Source organism: Trachemys scripta, chromosome 11 (assembly GCF_013100865.1).
Source record: "Trachemys scripta elegans isolate TJP31775 chromosome 11, CAS_Tse_1.0, whole genome shotgun sequence".
Lineage (NCBI taxonomy): Eukaryota > Metazoa > Chordata > Testudines > Emydidae > Trachemys > Trachemys scripta.
This window is the reverse complement of record NC_048308.1, coordinates 74951380-74978176: the sequence shown is the minus strand read 5'-3', so window position 1 is coordinate 74978176 and position 26797 is coordinate 74951380. Positions and strand designations below refer to the sequence as shown.

The 26797-nt window shown below is 43.2% G+C and overlaps 1 protein-coding gene across 1 annotated transcript; it reads right to left on the bottom strand.

Moving 5' to 3' along the window:
- Positions 1-1845: 1845 nt before the first annotated feature.
- LOC117885016 (butyrophilin subfamily 3 member A1-like) lies at positions 1846-26366 on the bottom strand (the record flags this gene model as incomplete). The annotated part of the gene is made up of 13 exons (XM_034786089.1): positions 1846-3167; positions 7563-7589; positions 7706-7726; positions 8443-8463; positions 9663-9683; positions 11379-11399; positions 11653-11673; positions 12705-12725; positions 14823-14843; positions 16551-16571; positions 20814-20834; positions 23196-23216; positions 26255-26366. Coding segments are annotated over 13 exons (861 nt in total), but the record flags the coding sequence as incomplete, so codon positions are not given.
- Between the last annotated feature and the right edge of the window lie 431 nt (positions 26367-26797).

Sequence of the window (26797 nt, the reverse complement as noted above, 5' to 3'; positions counted from 1 at the left end):
GGGAGAGAACTGGGAACCTGAGTTGGAATGATCTGTGATAGGGAATAAAAGAGATTTAGCAGCAGACAGAGAAATAAATGGATGGAAAACAAGCGTTAGCTAAAATGATGTGCAAAACTGGATGAAATAAAATAAAAGGGAGAAGGGAAGAAAACACGAGAGGGAGATCTATAAAATCTTTCTGATTGTGTGACTGTAACTCATTAACGGGGTGAAAATAAGCAGAGGGACTTACTGGTACCCCGGGTCCCTCCTGGGCAAGGTGGAGGGTGGCTCTGGCCATCGGAAGGGGCGGGACCTTGGGTGGAAGGGGCGGGGCTGGGGATCAGACTCCCCCAGCCAGCCCTTCATGGCCAGGCAGCAGATGCGGGGGAGCAAAAGCAGCAGTGCTTTAACATCGGCCGTGTGCGGGCCGGTACCGGCGGCCAGTTCTCACCAGTACACTGTACCGGCCCGCACCAGCCCATTTTCACCTCTGCTCATTAATTCCTCCCCAGTGTTCATCTGCAATATTTCCACTTTAATGCCTTTCAGAACAATACTGCAAAATTTTTGGATGTTTTTACCATATGGTCTGGTTATGAAAGTTCCCTCCCAGTTCTCTTTAAGCCTGTCATTTACTTTATGTAAATAAAGCTTATAAAAATGTTTCCTTGTTGATTTCCCTTTCATTTTCCAGATGTGATTTTTGAAGATAGTCATGGAATTTTTTTTCCCTGAACTGGTTGTGTCACTGAACACTGATGAGGATATGCATCTATGTCACTCTGGGATTGTCTACAATGCAATGTAAGCCCAGGGTTATTGGGTCTGGAGTCAGCTGGCCCATGTTGGAGAACCCTGGGCTTGAGCATCTACACTGTTTCTTAACTTTACATTAAGATATTTCTAAGGCTACGTCTACACTACGGGGGGGGGGAAGGGATCGGCGGGTAGAAATCGATCTCTCGGGGATCGATTTATCGTGTCACGTTGGGATGCGACAATCAATCCCGGAATCAACGCGTGTACTCCACCAGCCCAGGTAGGAGTAAGCGCCATCGACGGGGGAGCCCCGGCGGTCGATTTGCCATCGTCTTTACAGCAGGGTAAGTCGGATCAGATACGTCGAATTCAGCTACGCTATTCCCGTAGCTGAATTTGCGTATCTGAAATCGATCCCGTAGTGTAGACGTAGCCTAACATAGGCTCAAATCTGGGGCTCTGGCATCCACACTGCAGTATGTAGACCTGAGTCAAACCAACCTTATCCCAGATTCCCTAACACCTGCCTGAACTGTGGCCGCTGTGCCCCTTTGACCATGTTGCAATGTAGCAAAACTTTTCTGTCCACCCTGCTTGTTACAGGAAGTTTGACCAGCCCGCCAGCACAGACTACCGAGGAGTGAGTTTGGTCTGTGTGTGCCCAGCAACTAGAGCCAGCAACATGGAGATGGCACCTTTTGAAGAAGTCCTCTTGCTTGCGCTTTCACTCTGCATCACAAAAGGGACAGAGCTTCCTTGAAGTGCTGGTGGACATTTCAGAGGAATTTTCTGACCCACCAAAGATACCTGATGGACTGTATGATGGAGCAGGAGGAGGAGTACCCTGGCATGAAGACTCACACTGGCATATGCTGCTCAGTATAACTGGCATAGCTGCTGGTATTCCCTAGGTAGACTGGCATAGGGCCACAAGCACAGACTGGTGAGATCACATCATCCTGCAGACCTGGGATGCCCAGCAGACAGTCCAGAGTTTATGCAGGAAAAAAAGGTACCGCTCCTTTAAAAAACAAACAGTTTGAAAGAAACAGAGAGAAAAGAAAATAACAAGCAGAAATAACAGCATTTAAAATACAAGCTATATTTACAGTCAGGAAATGTGAGAATTACAAACAATTCAATGATAGTGTAATAATCAGAACACAGAGAAGAGAGTGTCCAAAATCTGTGAGAATAGTTTAAGGCCCCGAAATAGCTTTTTTCATGAACAAAGGGATTGATTTAATAAAACATAATCACTTTCCATAACAATTAACAGTTTTATTCCCTCTCTCTTGACTTTTCTTATCCCCTTTCTCTTTCTTTCACTCTCCATTTCCTTCCAGCATCTCCCTCCCCAGAAAAACCTCATGTTCCCCTTTCCAATCTTCAGCTTCTCCTCTCCCTACCATAGGCGCCAACTTCTACTGGCGCTGGTGGGTGCTCGACCCCCCTCAGCCCGGCCCCACCCTGCCCCGCCCCCTACTCCTCCCATTCCAACTCCTTCCCCAAATCCCCACCCCTGCCCCGCCTCTTCCCCGCCTCCTGGAGCTTGCTACAGCTGTTTGGTAGCGAGAAGTGCTGGGAGGCAGGTGGAGGAGTGGGGACGCGGCACGCTCAGAGGAGGAGGAGGAGGTGGGGCGGGGGATTAGGGGAGCTTGGCTGCCGGCGGGTGCAGAGCACCCACTAATTTTTCCCCGTGGGTGCTCAAGTCCTGCAGCACCCACAGAGTCGGTGCCTATGCGCCCTACAACCCCCCATGTCCTCCGTCTCCCCCATCGCCCTCTCTAGAACCATAGCAGTGTGATTTAAACCATCTGAGCTGTCCCCAGGACAACAACTAGTTCAGGACATTTCTGGTCCACAACCAGAGTGAACCCCAGTGGGGTTCCACCTCCCCATCTCCAGGACTCAAGGGCAGATTTGGAGCAGGACTCCAATCCCCACCCAGAAGAAGGGAAGGATTGTCTCCCCAGTGAAAGGCGCTGACAGGAAAGTAAAGATCAGGGTCTCATTACCAGTATCATAAAATGCCACCCACTCCGCTTCATAGTCCAGATAAACCCCAATCTTCTTAGGTCTCTCACTCAGGGGCATGGGAGTTTCAGGGGAGGTGAGAGCCCGGTACTGATCCCCACATCGCTCTACAGCCCAGATCCCCTGCTCAGGGTTAAATCTGATCCCTCCCTTCCTCCTCATAGACTCTCTGGCGACACCCACAGCCCAAAATCCCCCGTCTCCCACCTCCACCTCCCAATAATGTCTCCCCGAGGTGAACCTCTCACAGCCCAGCAGACAGAAAGAATGGAATCTCTCTGGATTGTCCGGCACCTCCTGCCGTGCAATTCCACGCCTCACGCTTTTCCGATCCTCAGACACGATGAGTTGGGCATTTGCTGTGTTTGGATCCAGGGTCACATTCGCTGCAGTGGAAAGAGAGAATCATGATGCTAAAGGCAGAGCCAGAGGTGCAGGAATGCGGGAGTGGCCCTCCCACTCCCCACGGGCCTGGCCCCCTGCCCCTTCTCCTCCCCCCAAAGGCCCGCCTCCTGGCCAGGCCAGAAGCTGGAGCCTGACCTGGGGAACCTGTGCAGCTGTGGGGAGTCGTGGACCCTCCACCTGCCTGGGGTGGGGGGCCTGAGAGCAGCCCCAGGCCCATGTCCCTGTCCCCCAGATGACCCCCCCATCCAGGGCTGATGGAGGGTCCGTGGCTCTCCACAGCAGCTGCCCGGGTGTCTCTTACTATGGCCTGGTTGCAGCTCTTTGGCCCCCGAGGCCCTGTCCCCGGGCCAGGCTGGACGCTGGATCTGGGTAAGAGCCTTGCGGGCAGCTGTGGAGAGCTGCAGACCCTCCCCTGCCTTGGTGGGACCCAGGGGATGGGGACATGGGCCAGGGCTGCACTCGCCCCTCCCCCATCTCAGGCAGACTGGGTTCCAGCTTCTGGCTTGGCCAAGGGGGCGGGGCCTCTGGAGGACGAAAAGGGGCAGGGGCAGGGCCATGGAGTGGGGTGGGGACCTCCCCGCCTCCCCCCCACCCCAGTTTTAGGAAGAAGAATCCAAGCTCATCTCTGGGGGAAGGTTTGATTTGCCCCAGCTCCTTCCTCCAGGATTTACCCAGCTCTGAATGGGGAGGAGCTCCAAGATCTCTGCAGAGTGCAGGGCAGAGTCACAAACCCGAGCAGGAACAGGTCAGTGACAACAGTGAAAGGTCATCTGAGCCAGGTCTGAGATGCAGAATCTTTCCTCTCCTGCAGACGACTCTTCCCAGAGAGGGACCCAGAGACCCAGGAATGCTGGGAGCCCCAGCAGATTTTATTCCCATTTCTTTTTCATGAACAGAACCCCTGCTGTGCTCCTCCATCCTCATATTTAAAGTCAGATCACACCATAACATGATTTGATATACCCCTAATTTAAGTTCCATGGGGAATAATCAAGGCCAGATAGAAAGGGATATCAGCCAAGAAGCCATCTCTCCAGAGTGAGGCGAGCAACAAAAAAAGGGAATTAGGACAGCCTGAAGAAGCAGAAAGATATTTTAGCACAAAGAGTGGTTAAAGTAGAATGAAACACAATGGGCCGCTCTCACAACTAGAGTTGGTGATATTGTTAGGCCAAAACTTTTGTTGGTGAAAAATGCAGATTCAACAACACAAACATTTTCCAAATCCATGTCAATTTTGCCAAATTGTTTGTTTAAGACAAATAAAAATATTCAAAAACAAATCAGACTATTTTGTTTTGACATTTTAAAAATGAAACATTTTGATTTTTTTGGTTGGGAACAATTTTTCATTTCAAAATTTCCCTTAATTTTATTTTTTAAAAAGCAAAAAAGTTTATAAATGCTCAAAATAAAACATTTTGTTTAAATCTTTTTTTTTAACTTTCTAAAAATTTTCATTTCTGGTCTGACTCAAAACAAATTTGTCTTCATTTTTTTGAAACTGCCAATGAACTGAAATATCAATTTTTCACCCAGGTCTCCTCATGACATTATCTAAGGAGGAAGGAGAAGATCATCTTCTGTTTTCAGCAGAGGAGAGGAAACTTCTCTCCTATCCACCACGCCCCACACACTCTCTCTCCTTTAACCATCCATGCACGTTACTCCAGTTCTCATTTGATGTAAGTCACCACAGTGTAGTGCCAAAGTAGACAAAGCTCACTTCAAAGGTAAAAAGTTGGGGATGCAGCTGTCCTTTGGCTACCCTACATTGCAGTGGCCACTGCAGAACTGACCTTACCGGTCACCTTTCTATGCTCAGCTGCTCTGGGGTCATCTCAGCTGGGAGTTACTTGACTCTTCAAATGCATGGGTTGAATTTGCAAGCCATGTTCCCCTAACAATCATGTTCTGATTATTGTTAGTGATATTCCTGTGTATGCGGTTTGGAGGGAAAGCAGGGCTTATAATGGACGCTCACTTGCAACCTCAACTACAGAGGACATACGTGGCCCACTGCTGATTCAGGTGTCTCCAGCTTGGCATCCAGGTGGAATGAAGAAGGATTGAGACGGTGGTATCACTTTTTCCATTTGAAATTAAATGTAGGCAATCTCCCATCCCAAAGCTAGATCTGACTGAGAATTCTCACCTTGTGTGGGGTCCTGGCATGGCAAAGGATAAGGCCAATGCCCCATTTCAGTGTCATTATAGATAATGCTTGTTGTGCATGAGTCAGAATTTCATGGCTGTCATGAAATCTATGCAGCTATCAAAGTTTTTCATGGGATCAATGTGGACCAGTGAGACTCACTCTATAGCTAAGGCCCCAGCTGGGTTTCCTTTAATAGCCCATTTTTTCCATGATTACAATACTTATATTAGCTTCAAAATTGGCCGATGAGGTCTGGCTCTTAATATTCTATAAATAAAGCTAAAAACAAACAATCAACAAAACAGCAGTGAGCAGGACACCCCTATCTGAAGACCAGTGTCCCGCACCAAAATGTAGGGGATTAAAGCTTACATTTGAAAGTCGTTAACATGGTTCATTGTCTTTGGCAATCTAAGCACTAAAACTGGGGGAATCGTTTTTTCCTGAAAAATGTAGATTTGGATTGACTGAAAGATTTCACGAATTTGTGTAAAATTCAGAGAATTCTTTTGGTAGGGAAAAAAACTCTGAAAAAGTTGAAGCACTTCTTTTTCACATTTTTGAAACAAAACAGTTTGACTTTTTGATTCAAAAAGATTTTTCTTTTTGAAATTTGCTTCAATTTTATTTTAAAAGATGTTTTAAAACTTTATAAATTAATCAACCATTTCATTTCTGGTCAGAAGATGTGTTTCATTCAACCTGATTTTTTTCAACTTTTCAGTTTGCCCAATTTCTTAAAAAAAAATCATTTTTGAGCCACCCTGAAATGATTTTTTCATTTTATTTACAGTAGAACCTCAGAGTTACGAACACCCCAGGAAGGGAGGTTTTTCGTAACTCTGAAATGTTCGTAACTCTGAAAAAATGTTATGTATGTCCTTTCAAAAGTTTACAACTGAACATTGACTTAATACAGCTTTGAAACTTTACTATGCAGAAGAAAAATGCTGCTTTCCCTTTTTTTAGTAGTTTACATTTAACACTGCACTGTACTGTATTAGTTTTTTTATTTAATTTTATTTTATTGCCTGATTGTGTACTTCCAGTTCCAAATGAGGTGTGTGGTTGACTTGTCAGTTCATAACTCTGGTGTTTGTAACTCTGAGGTTCTCCTGTATTTATTTGTTTTCAGTAGAGCCACAAACGGAAGAATTGGCTATTCAGACACCTCCACTAAGCACATCAAATGACTGCTATAGAATCAAACGTTAACAAAAAATGACAAAGTAGTCTTTTCCCCTGAAGACAAAGCTCCCAGTAGAGCCTGATCACTAGGATAAAAAAGGACAATAAAAAAGGACAGACAATTCCTATCAAATCATACATCAGGAATAAGGAGGTCTGTGTGGGGAAGGGGATGTGTTCAGTGCTTAAATTTGTGCGAGGGCATGCCAGCGTTGAGCCCCAGCATCTCTAGGCTTGGCAGTTTGTAGCCCTGGTACCTCTGGGGTTGCTTCATCAATTATGAATGTAAAAAAACTGCTTGAGCCCTGGAACCTCTTTCATTACACATGAAGCACTGGATGTATATCAGAGCAGACCCATAGAGCAGCAGGTGAAGCCTGTGTGGGAAGTTTTGTGCATCTTTGTCTTCTCCCAGAACTGTGCAAATAACTGATTTTTAGGTTTACACCAAAAATGAATTTAAAAAAAATAATTTTGGGTCAACCAAAAATCTTTAAATGTGTTTGTTTTGGGTTGAATGACATATATTGTTTGACCCAGTATCCTGTTTTCTGACAATGCCAGGTGCCCCAGAAGGAATGAACAGAACGTGCAATCATCAAGTGATCCATCCCCTGTCGTCCATTCTCAGCTTCTGGCAAAAAAGAAACTAATCAATTTGCCCAATGTCACACAGGAGAATTATCTGAACTGAGGCCTTCCGAATTCTAGGCTAACACCCTAGCCACTGGACTGTCCTTCCCCTATGAATGTGCAAAGAATAACATCAGGACAGCATCCCATTCAAGTACTACCTGAGCATGTATTATCCAGAAAAATATTAATTCACTCCTCTCCGTATTCCCAAAGGAAGATTCCCCAGCTTTACAGGTCACTTGGGGGAACAACCTTCACCATTCACACTTCAACCAGAGAAACTATTGCATTATTTCCTATTTGGGTTGTTTTAAGCTATTTCTACAAAGAAAGGGAGCAAGGATCTCTCAAGGAAGTGAAATTTGGACATTAACTAAATACAAACTTTACTTACTTGGACAAACTAGGGCTTTTCTCCATTCTGAAACCAAGCAAATCAAATAAAGTGAGCACTCATGTGAATAAGTTCATTGTTAAGCTGAATCTGATTAATAAAAAAGGATGCATTACTGAAAAAGAAGGTGGAAAAAAGCTTACCAAGTTCTCTTTGAAGTCCACCTAAATAATAATAATAGTAATAATAATTAAAACATCAGAAATAAAGACATTATGGAAGAGCTTTCCTCCCAAGATTAAATTAAGCCCAACCCCTTCATGAAAACCACCTCATGCCAAGACTTTTTAATCAGTCTTTGGGAAACGATTCCCTTCCAAACCATGGATAAGGCACCTCTGAAATCTTCCAGTATCAATTATTCTAGCCCTAAGTGGGGTTAAAGGCCACATCCTATACACAACCACTACACAGGGTGGGACGGGGTTGTAGGCAGTGAATTTATGTAATGTGATGATCACTGTAGACAAACTCCTTACCGACAGATAGTGTTAAATTGTTGTCTTGTATGTTAACTAGATTGTTGTATCTGATCTGGGACTCTAGTACAAAGTCAAGGCCTGTGTGTGTGTGCTGGAGTTGGTACTCGCAGTGTTCCAATACAGGTCTGTGATTCCATAAGGAAGTACTACAATACTCCAGACTAGAGCTTGTCAAAACTCAGAACGTATGTCACACTGTTTCATTAGGTGGCTGAGAATCTGGACCAGCATATCTATTCAATATCCTCAGTTTTAATCACTATCTCACAATCTCTCTTGGTGACAAATCATTTGTTGTGTGTATGAATTCAGCCTGCAGTTCCTGTCTGGGGAGAAAAGTAGATGGACAATGTCATGAGAAGATGCAATCCATACAGAAATGAGAAAATATAACTTACTCATTTTTTCATTCAGTTCACCTTAAATAGAAAGAAAAGGAAAAGGCAATTAAAAATTCTCTTAGCATGTATGGAAATGTAAAGATCACTTTTCAGTATAGTCATTCAGCTCACGTACATAGGCCTTGATTTAGTTCGGTGGAAGTAATCACATACTTAAAGTTAACCATATGCAAGTGTGATGGCCACCACCTTGGCTGATGCACCAGGGATTTAACTGGGGATCTCCAGAGCTAAAAAAAAAGACCAAATTGCTGTAGATTTAGCAAGGATCTGTAGCAGACTCATATTGTATGTAGAGCAGTACGCAGGCAAGCCTGTAACACATTCACCAGTGGGTTGTATAATGCAGAAGGATCATGGCTATTCATTACTGTTAATGTGTACCTTCCCGGTGGTATTCTAAAGGCCTGAATCTACACTGCAATCAGTGGGACCGAATTCAACAGTTCACTCGCATGGCTCCAAACTCAGGACCAGGAGCTAAGATTACAGGTCAAAAATGCATTATAAACACCCAATCTGACCAACACTCAGGCACATGAATAAAGTTACTCGTGCATGTAAATATTTGCAGGCTTGGACTCATAGGCACTGGTGATACAAAGAGTGATGCTCGTACGTAATGTTAAGCATGTGAGTACTCCCACTGACTTCAACAAGACCACCTGAAAATGAAGCATAAGTTTAAGAATGTGTCGGCTCAGGGCTCCAATATAATTTTTTAAACATTTACAGTTTTGCAGAGCCAGGTGTCTTTAGGTCTGATTATTAATTGTTAGAGCTGGTGGGGAAATAGTTTGTGTTTGTGGGGGGAGGGCATGTGACAATTTGGTTGACATTTCCCTCCCCTCACCCCCATTTTGGTCATTGGAAATAAAAATAATGATGATGAAAAATCAAAATTCAGAATACTTTGATTACTATTCCTCAGGGCCCATCTCCCTTTGATTGCACTGGGAGTGGTGTGCATGCAAGAAATGAAAGGTCAGAGCTTAACATTATTATCGAAGTCTGGTTTTTTATTCTGACATACCATTTTATAGACAATGATTTATTACAATCCTGCAAATGACTGACCTGCTGCGCCCTCTGAATTGTGGCCAAAGTTCGTGCATTTGATTTTCAAATTGACAATATTCCTTTAATTAAAAACAACAACAATTTAACTGTGTACAACTTCAATTGAGAGGTTAGACTGGGAGAAAAATTGAACTTACTAATATTTTCAAGATGTGCCCCTAAAATAAAGCAAACAGAAATAAATACAAACTATTTAAGAGTTTTTTCAATGAACAAAGATTTAAATATTTTTTCTCCATTTTATATTGATTCTTAGTTCTATATAATCATTAATTACTTTTCTATCCATATTGTGGATTTTCTGGTTACAAGTGAAAATAAAAATTCAAAGGTTTACAGTTTTGAACTGTGTCTAGAACTGGGGCCCAGTTCTGCTTCTGTGAGTCTGAGGTGTGCAAAGATTGCAAGAGTGAGCCCTAAAATGGTAACCGCTAACACCCTTGAACAGTTAATATTCATTCGGTTCTATAACTCAGTCTTTAGTCTTTCTACTTTCCTTATCCTTAATATGGATTGGTTTAACTTTCTTCTAAAATGGCACATCTCTCCATTATATCCTTTCCCCTCCTTCTGTCTCCAGTGTTGCCTCTCTCTCTTCCAAGCTGTCGCCACTTCTGCCACCACTGAGAACAGCCGAGCTCCATCCTCTTTGGACCCCCCCTTCAGGTAGCTGAAGGCTGCTATTAAATCCCCCCTCATTCTTCTCTTCTGCAAACTAAATAAGCCCAGTTCCTGCAGCCTCTCCTAGTAAGTCATGTGCCCCAGCCCCCTAATCATTTTTCTTGCCCTTCGCTGGACTCTTTCCAATTTGTCCACATCCTTTCTATAGTGGGGCGGGGCAAAACTGGACACAGTACTCCAAATAACAATATCATAGCATCTGGAGGCGAATGCTGATATGGCTGAGGTAGGGGAGACATTTATGATGCAATCTAGAGCCTTCATGTCATGTGAGTTGTTCAAAAGAGCCAGGAAGCAGCTGATGTCTTCCCCAGCCTGGGCAAGTCCCTAGCAGGATTTGAACAAGCATGGCCAGCTTCTGCACAACCACGCTGCAGCCCACCGCAATGGGGCCATGCAACAAATAAGGAGCGGGTGTGGCTAGAAAGCACTGCCTGCTGGTAACATCTGGCTGGTGGACAAGACTTATAGGAGCTGCAGCCAGGTGGTATAGATTCGAATAGCCCAAATAATTGGCGGGAAGGGGGGCATTTCAGGTTGAACCACAAAGATTTTTTATTTAGTTACTTTCAGTGAAAAAAAAGGTCAGTAAAAAATTAGTTCCAGGTTGACCAAGATATTTTGTTTGATCTGAAAGGAAATGTCTTGTTCTGATTTCAAGCATTTTCTTAAAAAAATAAAATAAAGGAATTTTCAAAACAAAAAGTCACTTTGAAACAAAAATTCAATGTTTCATTTTGAAAATGTGAAAACAAAACATTTCAATTCCTTCAGATTTTTTACACCCAAACAATTTGGCAAATTCAGCATGAATTCTGAAAACATTTTAATGTCACTGAATTTCGTTTTTTCCCCTAAAAACTAAAATTGGTTGAAAAATTCCACCCCTCGACTCTACTCTACAGTAAGACTGGGGTCTGTGTAGAACTGGCCAGAGAGCCATTATTGATTCCTCTCCAACTTCTCTGCCCAGGCGCTGCTCCAGCATTCTGAGTCAGTACCCTGACTTCTAGTCACTTAAACATTTTCTCACATTGCCTCTTTACATCAAATCATTCACTGTATGTCTAATCTAAAGCTGCAGGAACTTTGAGGGTAGAAAAATAAAATTATGTTATAATGGAAAGTAACACCTTCCAAAAAAAGTTTCCACTGGGGGAAATATAACTTACTAATTTCTTCATGGAGTTCACCTAAAAAGAGAGAGAAAGAAATCCACATAAATAATTAGAAGCTTGTAATATTTTATCCGAGTGCATCCAGATTTAGGCCTGATCCTGGAAACACTTATTCAGAATCATGTGTAGTAGTCCCACTGAATTGCGTAAAGTTACTTATTGGCTTAAGCCTTTGCAATATCTGGGTTCAATTGCTATTACATGGGATTTTTCTTTCCTGACTAAAACTTCATGTAAGATGTTTCATTAGAAGAAAAATAGAACTTACTGATATTGTCAAGGTGTTTCCCTAAAATAAAACAAAAACAAATACAAATTATATCATTAATTTATATTTTCATTTAAATTATTTAAGAACTTTCAGTGAATAAAAATTTCAAGGATTTTTTTTTTCATTTTTACATGAATTCCCAGTATCAAGATCATCAGTACTAACATTTTCTTTCATGTTGCATTACCCTTATGGATTCACTACACATACAGATCAATCCTTTCAAAGGTTTACAGCTCTGAATTATTTGTAGGATTCAGGCCAATCCTGCTTCACAGACCCTAATCTCCTGTTGGCTTCACTGGCAATCGAGAGTGCAAAGACTGCAGGATCAAATCCTAAAATGCTAATAGTTTGTTGATATGACTTGAGCCTTCAATATTTATTTGCTTCTCTAGCTAGGGAGGTTGTGAAATCTCTATCACTGGAGGTTTTTAAGAACAGGTCAGACAAGCACCTTCAGGGATGGTCTAGGTAAATGCTTCACCCACATGTACCAAGGCAGGATGGGGAGAAGTGGCAGGACTAGAAGACCTCTTGAGGTCCCTTCCAGTTCTGCATTTCTACAATTCTCTGGGTCTTTAATAAAAAGTTCTGCTGCTTTTACTATAAAGATTAAGGGTAGTATTTTCCTAGCTCTGTTCCCACTGAAGTTAGTGGGAGTTTCACCATTGACTTCAGTAAGAGCAAATTTAGGCCAGTCCTGCGTGCTTTTGATAATGCCACTCTAATAGGTTTAGACTGTCTCTTGTATGCCACAACTCTATTACATTATGGCCCCAATTCAGGAAAGCACTTAAGCATGTGTTTCAAGATTAAAGTTAAACACTTGCGTAGGTGCTATGCTGAATTGGAACAATAAAACAGCATCAGAGTTTCTATTGGAAACCTTTATTCTGATCCTTTTCATGTTTCTCCCATTGCCTTTTGGTGACCTTAGTGCATAGTGAACCTTGGGAGGGAGGGGGACTGCACTCGAGAATAGAGTTAAAATTCTTAATATGAGAGGACTATTTACAAAAGGGAATACGAGGAAAAAGCTAACTTACCAATTTCTGCCTGCAATCTCCCTAAGGAAAGAAGAAAAAGCAAAACAGATACAAATAAGTATAATGCCCTGCTCCTGTCCAGGTGCCTACAGATATGAAAGACAGTTTTCTTTATAAGCACAAAATTATTCATTCTTATTAAACCTCTACCCCGATCTAACACGACCCGATCTAACACGAATTCGGATATAACGCGGTAAAGCCGTGCTCCGGGGGGGCGGGGCTGCGCACTCCGGCGGCTCAAAGCAAGTTCGATATAACGCGGTTTCATCTATAATGCGGTAAGATTTTTTGGCTCCCGAGGACAGCATTAGATCAAGGTAGAGATGTATTGTATATGTTTCCCAGTATGCACCCTAGATTACATGTCAGAAATGTGTTAGATGTGCCCAATTTTGCAAATCTTTATGCACGGGAAGAGCATTATTCACATGTGTAATCCTGTGTGGGGTTGAGTTCTTAAAATTATTTTAAAAGCATTACTATTTTGATGGGTAAAATATGTTTTTGTCTACTCACGTGTGATTTTTTCCCATTTTTTTGTGCATCCCAAACTCCTATTAACTACTCTGGGAGTTCTTCACGTGGAAGGAATGAAAAACTAGGCCTTAAAATCACTAATACTTTACTAACAATTTGAGGCTATGGCTTGTTTTTCTACTTTTCTGGTTAACAGAATTACAGCTGTCACCAGCTGTGTAGCTCAGTGAATAGTTGATTTTTCTGTTCAGAGGCCAAACTGAACATTTCCCCCCCAACTTTTGTTGTTTCAGTTTGTTTTTTTCCTTCACAAAATGAAAAATAATAAAAAAAAAAGTTTGGTTGAAAAAAATGTTTTGAATACCAATTTGAATTGCTATTTTGAAACAAAATATTGATTCAAATTGACACTTTTGAAATGAAATATTGATTTGAATTCACATTTTTGAAACAAACCATTTTACCATTTCTGAATTCTTAGGTGTTTTCAGTTGAAATTATTCAGTGAATTCAACACAAATTTGCAAATAGTTTCAGTGCCCTGAAAACGTATTTCAGTGAATTTACAATCCCCCCCCCCAAAAAAAAAACCAAAACAAAACAAAAACAAACAAAAAAACCCAGCCAAGCTGTACACCTTATGGCGAAGATTACAACTTGGGCAACACATTCTAGCATTTTGAAAACAATAATTAATAACGATGTGGCTGAGGCAGGGGACTGGATTTTCTGCTACTTTGTGGGCCCTTTTGATGTCTAGACTAAAAAGCAATTGGATGTCCCAAGCTGAAGGCTTCCCTGGTGTGACGGAGTCCCTAGCAGGCCCAGTGCTGGTGCACTCAACTTCTGAACCAGCCCCTCAGCAGTCTCTAGGGGAGAAGTTGTACCGGGGCTGGAAAATGACCAGAATGACACAGACTATACCTATTCTGGGTCTGCAGGGCTGGTCCCAGAGTCAGGGAGCCATAACCGGTTCTTTTATGTCCTCCTCTGGCCACAGCAAAATAAGAGCCAGCACATCTATTAGTGATTTATTATTTGCATTGGGTAGTTCAGAGGAACTCCAGTCCTGGGTCAAGACCCCATTGTGCTAGGTGCTGTACAAACACAGAAGAGTTGATCTGAGCTTGGATATTCCAAGCAGCTTAAGTGTGTAAAGGACACTTGTTTCATTGACATTCAGTGGAAAGTGGGTGCCTAATTGCCTTAGGTGCTTTTGAAAATCCCAGACTTTAAATTTATTCACAAAGCCTGGGGTGTCACGTCATTTCCCTACAGGTAAATGAATCCTACAGTACTTACTAGGGCATTGTCTACACTACGCAGCTTTTAGCGACATGACCGTCGACAAAGCCCTGTTGCTAAAAGTCGGGCAGCGTCGCCACTGTTTGTTGGCTCTTTTGCTAACAAAATACTTCCACCATCAATGAGCAGCGTTCACTCTGTTGGCAGCAGAGCGCTCCTGCCAACAACGTGCTGTTCACACTGGCACTTGTAATGGCAAAACTTTTGTCTTTCGGGGGGGAAGGGGATTAACACCTCTGAATGACAAAAGTTTTGTCGTTCAATTGCCAGTGTAGACACAGCCTAGGATGCAACTCCATACAAACTATTGCATTAGAGGGGGTTATAACTTACTAATTTCTTCTTGGAGTTCACCTTGAAAAAAAAGGGAAAGAAATAGATAAGTAAATGAAAGACTATCAAGAGCTTTGTTTCATTGCATATGGACCTCAAGGTCAGCTTTCATTATAAGCACTCTAATTCATCTACTTGGACCCCAATCCCGAATGGGCAGTTTAGTGTAACCCGGCTGAGCGCCACTGACTTCAACGGGACAACACCTTGAGAAGAAAGCTCAGTATGTGCGTAAGTGTCTGTAGCCTGGGCACCAGAATTACTGTTGATTTCCCGGGGACAATGCACAGCAGTGAAGATAGGTGTCTGCCTATACTCCACCCCCACTCCACCCCAGGCCCTGCTCCTGCTCGGCCCCCTCCCCCAAGAGGCCCCACCACCCACACCTCTCCACTCGAGGGGCCCTGCCACCCATGCCGCTCTGCCCCCACACCCAAGGGCCCCCGTCCTGTCACCAGTGCCTCTCTGCCTCTCCGGGGGTGAAGAGTCACAAGAAGGTGGCAGGGGGGGAATCAGGGGAAACGGGTGCAGAAGTATGGGGGTGCAGGGGAGGGGACAGAGAAGCATGAGAGGCAGGTAGGGGGTGCAGGGGAAGGGGTGGAGAAGTGTGAGTGGTGGGTGGAGGGGCCATGGGGTAAGAGGCAAGGCAGGAAGAGGAGCAGTGTGGATAGTGGTGTCATGGGGGAATGCAGAATGCAGGAGGGGGATGTCAGGGTGGAGTGTGGGCAGGGACATGGGCCGAGCACCCTTTCAGGGGCAATGCTCAAAAGGCAGCAAGCCAGCGGGGCAGCTCCAAAGGGGGGTGCCCTGCATCCTGTTTGGGAATAGCCTCCCTTGGCCTATTATATCCACTGCCCTTGTGAGGAGGTGTGATCCCTGACTGACATGGCTGTGCTGTGGAGATCCAGTTATAATGGCAAAACAGTGCTATTACCAGTATCACTTGTGGGGGTGGCTTTACTATATCAGTACAAAGCACAGCTTTGCTGGCACAAGCACCATCTGCACTAGGAATGCTTTCCCACTACAATATACTGGTATTCCTATACCAGTAAAGTGCTCCTGCTGTAGACGCAGCCTTAGAATGCAGGTGAAAAGTGCATTAGGGTTTCCTTGGCCTGAAAACACTTAGGCATGTAAGGAAAAATTCTCATGAACACAAGTGTCTGAAGGACGGGAGCATTACTTTCAAAGGTTTACAGTTTGGAATGGTGCAATATGTTTAGGCCTGATCACTAATTATTACTAGAGAGGCAGTGTGGCCTAGCAGACACAGCACTGGAACTCAGGTGACATGAGTTCTAATCATGGTTCTGCCACTGGCCTGCTGGGAGACCTGGGCATGTTAGTTGTCTCTTCTCTGCCTCAGTTTCATGATCATGAACTCTAAAGTGCTCTGCGATCTACTGATGAAATCTCTTCACATAAGAGCTAGGTATTATAACTGCTCACTAGTCCTTTGTAAACCTTCATTCTTTGGGAACCTCCTACTCCCTTCAGTTTCATTGGGAGTAGGAGCTATACAGGAATAAGTGAAAGGTCAGTCCTTAAAAGTATTTTAAAATCCCGATTGCATTATGACTTCCCATAACATAGCATGGGGATTACTGTTAAGAAGTTATTGACATTACCTGTGGTTTTCCAGTTGACCTTGTCCCTTAAATTAAAAACTTAGGGGCGCACAACTTCACATATGAGGTGATATTGGGGGAGGGGAATGAAACTTACTGATATTTTCAAGAAGTTTCCCTAAAATAAAACAAATGGATAAATACATTATTTAAGATTTTTTTCACTGAAAAGAGATATTAAGGAGTTTTTCATTTTATTTTGATTTACAGTTTCAAGAAAACCATTAATCAAATTAGAACTTCCACCACTGCAACAAACTACCAAGGGAAGTGATGGATTCTCCATCTCTTGATGTCTTCAGACCACATATCTTTCTGAAAGATCTGCCGAACACAGAGCATTGGACTCAATACCGGGGTAACTGGGTGAAATATTCTGGCTTGTGTTATGCAGGAGGTCAGACTAGATGATCTGATGGTCCCTTCCAGCCTTAAATCTATGAATGAATTACATTTGGATTCATGATACAAGGCGGGTGAGTTAATATCTTTTATTGGATCAACCTCTGTTGGGGAGAGAGACAAGATTTTGAGCCACCCAGACCTCTTCTTCAGGTCTAGGAAAGGTACTCTGAGCTCATAGCTAAAGGCAAGGTGGAACAGATTAGTTAGCATATATTGTAAGGGACCATTCAAGGTAGTGTCCCATTAACACCTGCAGTCACAGGACAGAAAGAAGGAATTAGTGAGTTACGCATTGTTGTAATAAGCCAAAATCCAGTGTCTCTGTGCAGTCCATGATTTTTAGTATCTAGCAGAGTTATGAAAGTCTTTTGAAAGTATTGTGCAGGTTTAGATATAGAGTGATTGTTTTGTGAAAAGTGTTCACCCACAGGTGATAGGGTGTTTTTGTCTTTTATCAGTTTTCTGAGAGTTCATCTGAGGGCTTGTCTACACTACACAGCTTTTAGCGTGTCACTAAAAGTCTGGCACTGCGAATGCTGTTTGTCGGCATTTTTGCCAACAAAATACTTCCACCCCCATGAGTGTCTTTTGGGGGGTGGAGGGGGCTTTTTAAAGCACCTGTGAACGACAAACATTTTGTCGTTCAATTGGTAGTGTAGACAAAGCCTGAGAATCTAGTGATTGTCTGGCTTCACCCACAAAGGGCACAGCTGCAGTAGAGTTCACAGCAGCGCAGCTGCACCGACCCCCACTGTAAGCTCTCTAATGTAGCTGTTGTAAGATGATGGGAGAGACCGCTCCCTTCAGCTTAACTCCACCAGTCCCCGCAAGCAGCAGAATCTATGTTGCAGGAGAAGCTCTCCCGCTAACATAGCACTGACTGGCCACACCAGCGCTTATGTCAGTGTAATGTATGTCAGTGTAATGTATGTTGCCAACATAAGTTGTAGTGTAGACATAGACATAGCTGATGGGGCATTTAGTGCACATGTTGTTGTGATAGGCCTGTGTAGGATTCATGGATCTTGAAAGTGTTGTGGGGGATTGATCATTGTAGTAATGGAGATATGGCTGCAGGTTTTGCATCTGCTCTGGCAGGGTCTGGTGCTGTTTTGACTTGGGGTGTCCTGGTCTGTGTGGAGCTTTGTTCTGATGATGAGCTTGGAGAGACTGGGGAGGTTGTCTGAAGGACAGAAGAGGGGTTTAGGAAAGATTTCTTTCAGGATGAGGTCCCTCTTCAGTATGGGTTGTAGTTGTTTGATACCCCATCTGGGTTCCAGTGTGGGGTGGTAGGTGGCAACTAGGGTTCTTGTGGATTCCGACGATTAGCTATCAAACAAATGAATACTTTCAGACATTTACTGTTCTGAATGACCTGTAGGATTCACACCAAATCTGCTTTTTCACATACCCTAACCTCCTGTTGGCTTCACTAGCAGTGTACAGTGTGCAAGGACTGCAGGATCAGCTCCTACAATGCTAATCCCGTAGTTGGCTAACATGACTTGAGCCTTTAATATTTATTTGGTTCTGTACCTGAATCGTTAGCTGTTCTTCTGTCTTTACTATAAAGATTATGAGTAGAGTTACTCTCACTCTGCTCCCGCTGAAGTTAGTCAATGGTGAAACTCCCATTCAATAAGAGCAAAGCAATGGTGCTTTTGAAAATAAAAGTAGGACAGGTTTAGATTTTTTTTTCTTGAATGTCATGGGTCTATATTATATCAATGGTGTCAATTCAGAAAAGCATTTAAGCACATGCTTGGGTCTAAGCACATCAGAGTCAATTGGGATACACATGTACTTAACTTCAAAGTATATTGGTGCTTTTTTGAATCAGACGATATCAGTATTTAATATTCATTTGATTCTGTAACTGAATCTTTATCCATTCTGCTCTCATTCCATAAAGATTAATAAGCTTAGCTTTGTGCTTCTGTTGACTTATTGTTGGATAAAGACACCAATCCAGAAGCTCTAATTTTAACTATTATAAAAACCTGACACCATAGAAGCAATGAAAAAGAACATTCAACAGGAAAGGAAGCCAACATGGGCAGCCAGCCCCTACAAAAAGCTCTTTCCACCCCCATCATCCTGGGGACACACCCTCTTTGTAACAGGCCAGACTGCCCCTTTAAGGGCCAGAGGGGCCGGGATCAGACAGCCCTATTCCTTGGAGAAGCCCAATAGGCAGGGCCTGGGAATTATCAGACCCACTGAGCAGCATCAAATGACTGGGTCTGATGACCAGCTAGGGAATATTGATGAAGGCCCCAGCTCCATTAGGGAGCCTGGGACCAGGAGAATACTGCCCTGTAACTACGCTCTAGACATCAGGCAGGGCAGCAGAGGATTCCGACAGGGTGGAGGCACCCACATGATAGATTTACATCAAGACCAGCCAGCCATGGTTGATGGGTCATTAAGGAGAATCAACTCTTCCAGTGGGCATCTCCAGAGGATGCTGCAGAGAGCATATGCACAATGAAGGCCCAGTGACTCAGCGGGGCACGTAAGACATGTGATCCCTGACTCCATGTTTGTGCCAGTAACTTTCCATGCATACAGGTTGAGGGTATAAAAGTGGAGACGGTGACATAATTTCTTTGCCTCTTTCCTGTTCCACATTTCTGGACAACAATTTCTAACAAAGAAGAGCTTTGAACAATGGACTGAGGACCCCAGTATTTGGGATGAACCAGAGACTTATTGTAAGCTAGCAGATTTAACATCACTGCTATTATCCTGACCTACAGACTCTGAAACCAACTGCAATGTATCTGATTCATTTTAATCTCAACTCTCTTCCCTTTCAAAACTATTAATAAACCTTTATTTTTAGTTGCTAAAGGACTGGCTATTAATGTGATTTTGGGGTAAGATCTGGAAGAACCTAATATATGTGATTTCTGGGTATAATCATGCATCACAGAAGTCTGGTTTGTCTGGGTGGTGCATGAGAGGCTAGAGGGCCTGAAGGGGACTGTGTGTGGCTTCATAATAACTAGTATAGTAATTTGGAAGCACCCATTTGTTACTGGCTTGGTATATTCTTTTCACCATCAATTGGGGGCACATGCCCTGTTTTCTGGAAGTCTGATCTGAGACTGGAGCTCTTGCTGCATCCCATATCAGGCAGTATGACACAAACTATTGCAGACCAAGGAAGGGGGGCAAGTTCCAGAGCTCTCACAGAGAAGGCTCTGCCGGTTGCCTTCTTCCCAATCCTATAGGTGTTTAAATTCCCTAGGCACCCAAGCTTCTGCCTTTGGGCATGCACACAACTGCCTAAGTCCTGGTGGCATAGAGATGCTCAGTGCCTTAGTTCAGACCTAAGGCTTGGGGAGATATTCTGCCTAGGCATTCCCGTCTAGCCTGGGGGGCCTGATCTAGTAGGCATGCCCAGATCACACATTAAGCACAAAAAAGTTATGAGCCACCAGATCAGGAAGTGTGAGTGAAATTGAGAAAGTGAGTGTGTGTGCATCTGTCCCAGTTGCTAGGGCACTCACCTAGGGTGTGGGAGACCCAAGTTCAAGTCCCTGCTCCTAATCAAGTAGAACAGGGATTTGAAAACAGCTCTCCCACCACCCAGGTGACGGCTTTAACCATTGAGCTCCAAGTGGCTGAAGCAGGTTGAAAGGGAAGAGGGCTGCTGACCAGAAGAGTTGGAGGGAATTTATACCTCCTGCAGCCCCAGAGAAGCCCTCTTTCACCTGGACTGGGCTGGCAGCACCCAACCAATTGGAAAAAGGACAGGGTTTCTTTGTGACGTGGTGTGAGCATTATGGATATAGTGAGGTGGGGGGCTCTCTCTCACTGTCTAGAGTTAGGAATTGCAATACTTAAATCTCTTTTAGGACCTAAAAACTCACCCGTGGTGAGTAGATTAAAACACATCAAAAGGATACAAATGTGCACAGAAGATTATACTAAGAAGAATGTAACTTACGTTTTTCAGCCTGGATCTTCCCTAAGGAAAGAAGATAGATAAAGCAGAGTAGAAAAGAAAGATCACAACACTGAGCTTCTGTTTGAGTGCAAACCGAGTGAAAGGACAGTTTTTATTCTAAGCATTTTAATAATTTACATGGCTATTATGCTTGGCAGAATTCCATTTTTTTAAATCTTGATGGATAATGTTTATTTTAAGCTTTTTATATTTATCTATCTGAATTCCTACAGTCAAGGGAAATTGGGGTGGGAGTGGTGTCAGACAATAATTTGAGGACACTAGACATGAGATTGAGAAAGGTAAATCTTTATAACCATTAAAACCCAAATTCTCAACCTTGCATGTCCAAATATACAAAGTAAAGACCCTTAAATTAAACCCTAAGTTCTCAAGCAGCATTTTTATTACTTTGCCTACCTGTAAACTTCTATTATCTGTGGAAATCTTATCCACATTTACCACCACTACCAATACAAACCTCATCCTTCCAGCTCAATTATCTCTTTATTAGTAGCCACTTATGATAGTTACACTTTCCCAGTGATTATTTGTCAATGTGCTTTAGATGTATGGCCAATCCTGAAAATATATATGGGAGTGAAGTTACTCATCTGCTTGAGGGCTGACCTATACACAATTGTAGAACTGGATGGGAAACAGTTTTCTTGCCCCTCAAAACGTCTCAAGAACTACGGACTTGTTCAGCAGATTGTGTTTCATGAGACCACTCCCAAATATATTTGAGCAGACTGTATGTCAGTTATTATTCAAAAGCAGCTGGCTAACGCCCCTCCCCCCTTACTGTATTCTTATCATTAAAACTATGAATAACTTAAAAAAAAAGTATTTTCAAGAGCTGAACTTTTCTTCCCAGCTTAAATCAAGACAAAAAGTAAAAAAAAAATAATCCTCTGAATTTCCACAAACTGAAAAACAAAACTTTATTTCAGCTCATGTCAATCAATGTTCTGTTTCAATAATTTCACCATGACCTGCTAACTCCTGTTAAAAATACAACAGGCTTTGTCTTCATCAGGGATTTTACCTCTGGTTAGCTAACACATATAAGTACCAATGTTAGCTTCTTGTTTTCCTAGTGAAAATGCGCCCTTAGGCATCTCAGAAAATCTCACTCTGGCAACACTGATCCAGCAAGTGTTTATGCACATGCGTAAGTGCACACGTAAGAGTTTGCAGGACAGGGGCATAAGGTATTTAAATGTGTCCTGACTGCAGAGATGCTGACCACATAGCTCAATGGGAGTCTGTCTGGGCGATGGGTGAACATGAAGGCATTTCTCTCTCTATGGATTTAGGTGTCTAACTTCAGGCTGCTATGGGTACTTCTACATTACACACTCTTCACAGAAGCATGCAGCGTACAAGCCCTGCGTGCCCCCCTCGCATGGGGACAAATAGCTGTGTAGATGGTGAGCACTGCCTAAGTGCATAGAGTACAAACATGCCTGAACCTGAGGGCTATGCACTCTACACAGCTCTACACACCCAAACAATTCTTCCCCCACCTACACTGCTGTTTTTAGCACTGTAGTGTCCTGCTGTCACCCTGCTTCTGGAGCCTTTCCTCACTGCCTCCCCCCTTGCCAGAGCCTTTCACTGACTCATACCACATTGCAGTGTGGGCACTGCCTGCTTTTCACTATGGCCTTGTCTACACTACCATGGTAAATTGACCTAAGTTACGCTACTCCAGCTACATGAATAGCATAGCTGGAGTCCATGTAGCTTAGGTTGACTTACTGCGGTGTCTGCACCGCCCTGCGTCGACGGGAGACGCTCTCCCATCGACTTACATTAATCTTCTCGTTCTGGTGGAGTACTGGAGTCGACCGTAGAACAAATCTGCGGTTGATTTAGTGGGTCTTCACCCGCTAAATCGAGCCCCACTGCATTGACTGCAGCAGCGTCGATCCCTGGTAACTGCAGATATGGCCTATTATATGTAGCTACATACACCCTACATTTCACTTCAAGTGGTGTGAAGTCTAGACAGCCTATATGTGATTCATCAATCTTTATTTGCTCTGTCCCATCTCTACCCTGTGGCATTGGGATTGTGGTGATAAGGATTTGGTAGGGCTATCGGGCTACATTTTCAGAAAGTGTATCCCCTCTACAAATCAAGCCAGTCCAGGGGATTTCAAGTTTGGCACCCAAAAACTAAGGTATCCAAAGTTACTACTTGTAGTCACATTTGAAAATGTAGGGCAACATTTCCGTTCACTTTAGGCCATGAAATTAGGTCTGCCTGGACTCGCAAACATTTCATTATTTTAAAACAATTATATGAAATAATTAAATTAAAACACTATCAGACACACACAGGTATGATGTAGTGAAAAAGAGGGAATAACTTACCAATTTTTGCATGAAGGTTTCCTAAAACAAACCAAACCAGTGTACGTGAGTATAGATTACTTAGGCTCTTTGGTTTCAGTAAATACATATCTAAAGAAAAGTCTCCATAGCCTCATGATATAGTTTCATTCTGTTTTTATGCTATTAAACATTCTTAATGATTCCACTGTGTCTGTAAAATGGCATAAAGAAGCTACAATAATAGAATAAGAACATTTTACACACATTTTGCATTCACTTTCAGCATCAAGGCAAGTCCAATCCGGTGTAAGTCATGTAGTAACCTGGAACATCGAGAATGCTTCATAAATCATTCTAGAGAAAGATGTGCGAGCCTCAAAGAATGAAAACAAATTAATCTCTGGATAACATGATGTGCATTTAGAGCCAGATATTTAAAGGTATTTAGATACCAAACTCCCATTGATTTTCATGGGATTCAGGCACCTAAATACTTCCAAATATCTGACCCTTCGTCTTTCTTTCATAATAACTGCATCGTCTCAGCAGTTCTTCATCTGTTTAACACCTCTTGAACTCCAAAAGGGTTCAGTTTCCTCTTCCTATCTTTGCATTACACCAGTTTACTGATGCAGAAATCAGGGCTGAAAAGTGTATCTATACACAAACTCTACTTATAGTGACTTATAACTTTCTCAAGTTGTCTTTTGTCATGAACTATCTCATGCTTAGTATCCGCCCCCACACAATATTGTGGTTGTAGAAAGTTCAGTGAATACTCCTTCAAATATTTTGTTTTCTATTACGATTTTTTTTCACAAAAATAGGTGTTTAATCAGTCAAATAGCCCTTGTGTATAATACATCACACACATGGTGTATCAGCATTACCAACTCCAAATTTTCAAATAGCCTGACTCAGGCCTCTACTCATGGGATTGGATTAAAAAGTGAGATTTAAATAAATGATGTGTTCTTATTCATCTTCTGGTGTTTGAGCTGCTAGTAACCATGTTAATCTGGGAGGCTGAAGAACCCCCATCGTTAGAGGTTTTTAAAAAATGGTTAGACAAACACGTCAGGGATGCTCTTATTTAATTCTACCACAGAGTGGAGGGATGAACTAGGTGACGTCTCAAAGTCCCTTCCAGTCTCACATTTCATCATTCTATGGCTTTGACCTTGTCTCCTCAACCATAACTGTTGGTATCAGACTTTTTTTTTTTTTTAAAAAGGTTGAGATTCTCTCACAAACAAATTTTTCCAATTGCTGCAGCTTTGAGTGGGGGAAATGAGCAAGAGACTTATACAAAAATAGCGAGAACTGGCAACCCCGTTAGTGTGGTTTTCAGTGATCACTCAGGCCCAGATGCACAATGAGATTTACGTGCCTGAAAGCCCCTCATCCCCCTGGCCATTTTGTGTGGCGTTGGGCCTACTCTGCCTTTGTATTTGCAAGAAACGGCTCAGGTGCCTGAGTGCAGGAGAGGGGATCATAGAGAGACACCTCTCTCCAGCTCAAATTGAGGTGCCAAACTCAGCGATGGGGCAGGACTCAGGCCACACCCCTCTCCTTGGCATCTGCCATTGGCTGGTTTAGATGGCTCCCTGCCTGGCGTTCTGGCTTTTGTGGCTCCCATTCTTAGGTGCCTCTCTCTCCCCAGTCATTGAATAGGGAGCCTAACTCGGGCTTTGTGGATCACAGTGCTGTGCTAGTGATTTCCTGGGTGCCAGAACATTAGCCATTGTGATGCTCAGCATTTTAACACTTCCGCCTATTTGTGGATCCAAGCCTTAGAATCATAGACTCAGAGAATCTCAGGGTTGGAAGGGACCTCAGGAGGTATCTAGTTCAACCCCCTGCTCAAAGCAGGACCAATTCCCAACTAAATCATCCCAGCCAGGGCTTTGTCAAGCCGGGCCTTAAAAACCTCCAAGGAAGGAGATTCCACCACCTCCCTAGGTAACGCATTCCAGTGCTTCACTGCCCTCCTAGTAAAAAAGTTTTTTCCTAATATTCAACCTAAACCTCCCCCACTGCAACTTCAGAGCATTATTCCTTGTTCTGTCATCTGGTACCACTGAGAACAGTCCAGTCCCATCCTCTTTGGAACCCCCCTTCAGGCAGTTGAAGGCTGCTATCAAATCCCCCCTCATTTTTCTCTTCTGGAGACTAAACAATCCCAGTTCCCTCAGCCTCTCCTCATAAGTCATGTGCTCCAGCCCCCTAATCATTTTTGTTGCCCTCCGCTGGACTCTTTCCAATTTTTCCACATCCTTCTTCTAGTGTGGGGCCCAAAACTGGACACAGTACTCCAGATGAGGCCTCACCAGTGTCAAATAGAGGAGAATGATCACGTCCCTCGATCTGCTGGCAATGCCCCTACTTATACAGCCCAAAATGCCATTAGCCTTCTTGGCAACAAGAGCACACTGTCGACTCATATCCAGCTTCTCGTCCACTGTAACCCCTAGGTCCTTTTCTGCAGAACTGCTGCCTTAGTGCCTCAGGAGAGCAAGAGGGAGGATGGGAGGAATTACAATGTTCAAAATTTGTTCTCCAGTCTGTTCCTGGGGCAGGACCCTTTGTCAGAGCAAACGATAGAGTTACAATCTGTCCTGAATCCTGTAAATCACCAGTAACACTGAGCTATGCAGGGTTCTATGTTAAGTAAACTGTGAAGCATCAGGTATTCTGAGAGCCAGCCAGGAACTGGCAGAGGGGTATGGAAAGGTGAACAAATTGGACTAGAGGCTCTCTTTGGAGGGGAAGGAGGAGGATTTGGGCTAATTTGGATAACAAACGAAGATTGTCCATGTCATTATTAGGGCCAGACCTCAAACAAATTAGTGGCACAATTGACTAATCAATTTCCATGCACAGCTACTGTGATAGCACATGCATAACTGCGCAGACTGTGTTTATCAGGATAACCACATGTTCATATTAAACGCATAACGCTGCACCATAGTTATAGCCCTGATTCTGCAAAACACTTCAGCACATGCTTAATTGTGTGTGTAATCACATCTCTATTCAGCTGAGCCTGGTCCGAGATCATTATTATTTTCCCGTCTCCTTTCCTCATCTGCCTTTACCTCTTAACTTGAAGAGAAAAGCAGCAACGCCTATCAAAACAAAGGAAATAACCAGGAGCACGTACAGAGCCACCATCCAGGGAGACACCCTTGGGAAAAAAGGATCTGAAAAACAAAACCCCAGAGAGGTGTGGTAGTTTTGGAAAATAAAATACTTGTATCTCAGAAAAATACATCCCAACAAGATTTATGAGATAAGGGTGTAAATGCTCTTGTTTGAGCAACAAAAAATGCCAGAAACTGATTTTAAACACAGTTTCAGCTACATAATTTTGACAGAGTAGGGAGGGATGAAAGTGCATCAAACAAAGGGAAGCGAGGATCCCATATTTCTAACGTGGAAACCAGCCAGAAGAAAGAGTGGGGGAGGGGAATATGAAAGTGTCACAAAGCAGAATTGAACGGGGGGGGGGGTGTTTGTTTGTTTCTCAACATACTTTTAAAATAATCCCTGCATATGGAGAAAAAAATCAACACTCACTGAAGTAATAGCTAAACTTAGGCCATGTACAAGTTAATGATCAGAATGCAAAGGCGACTGTA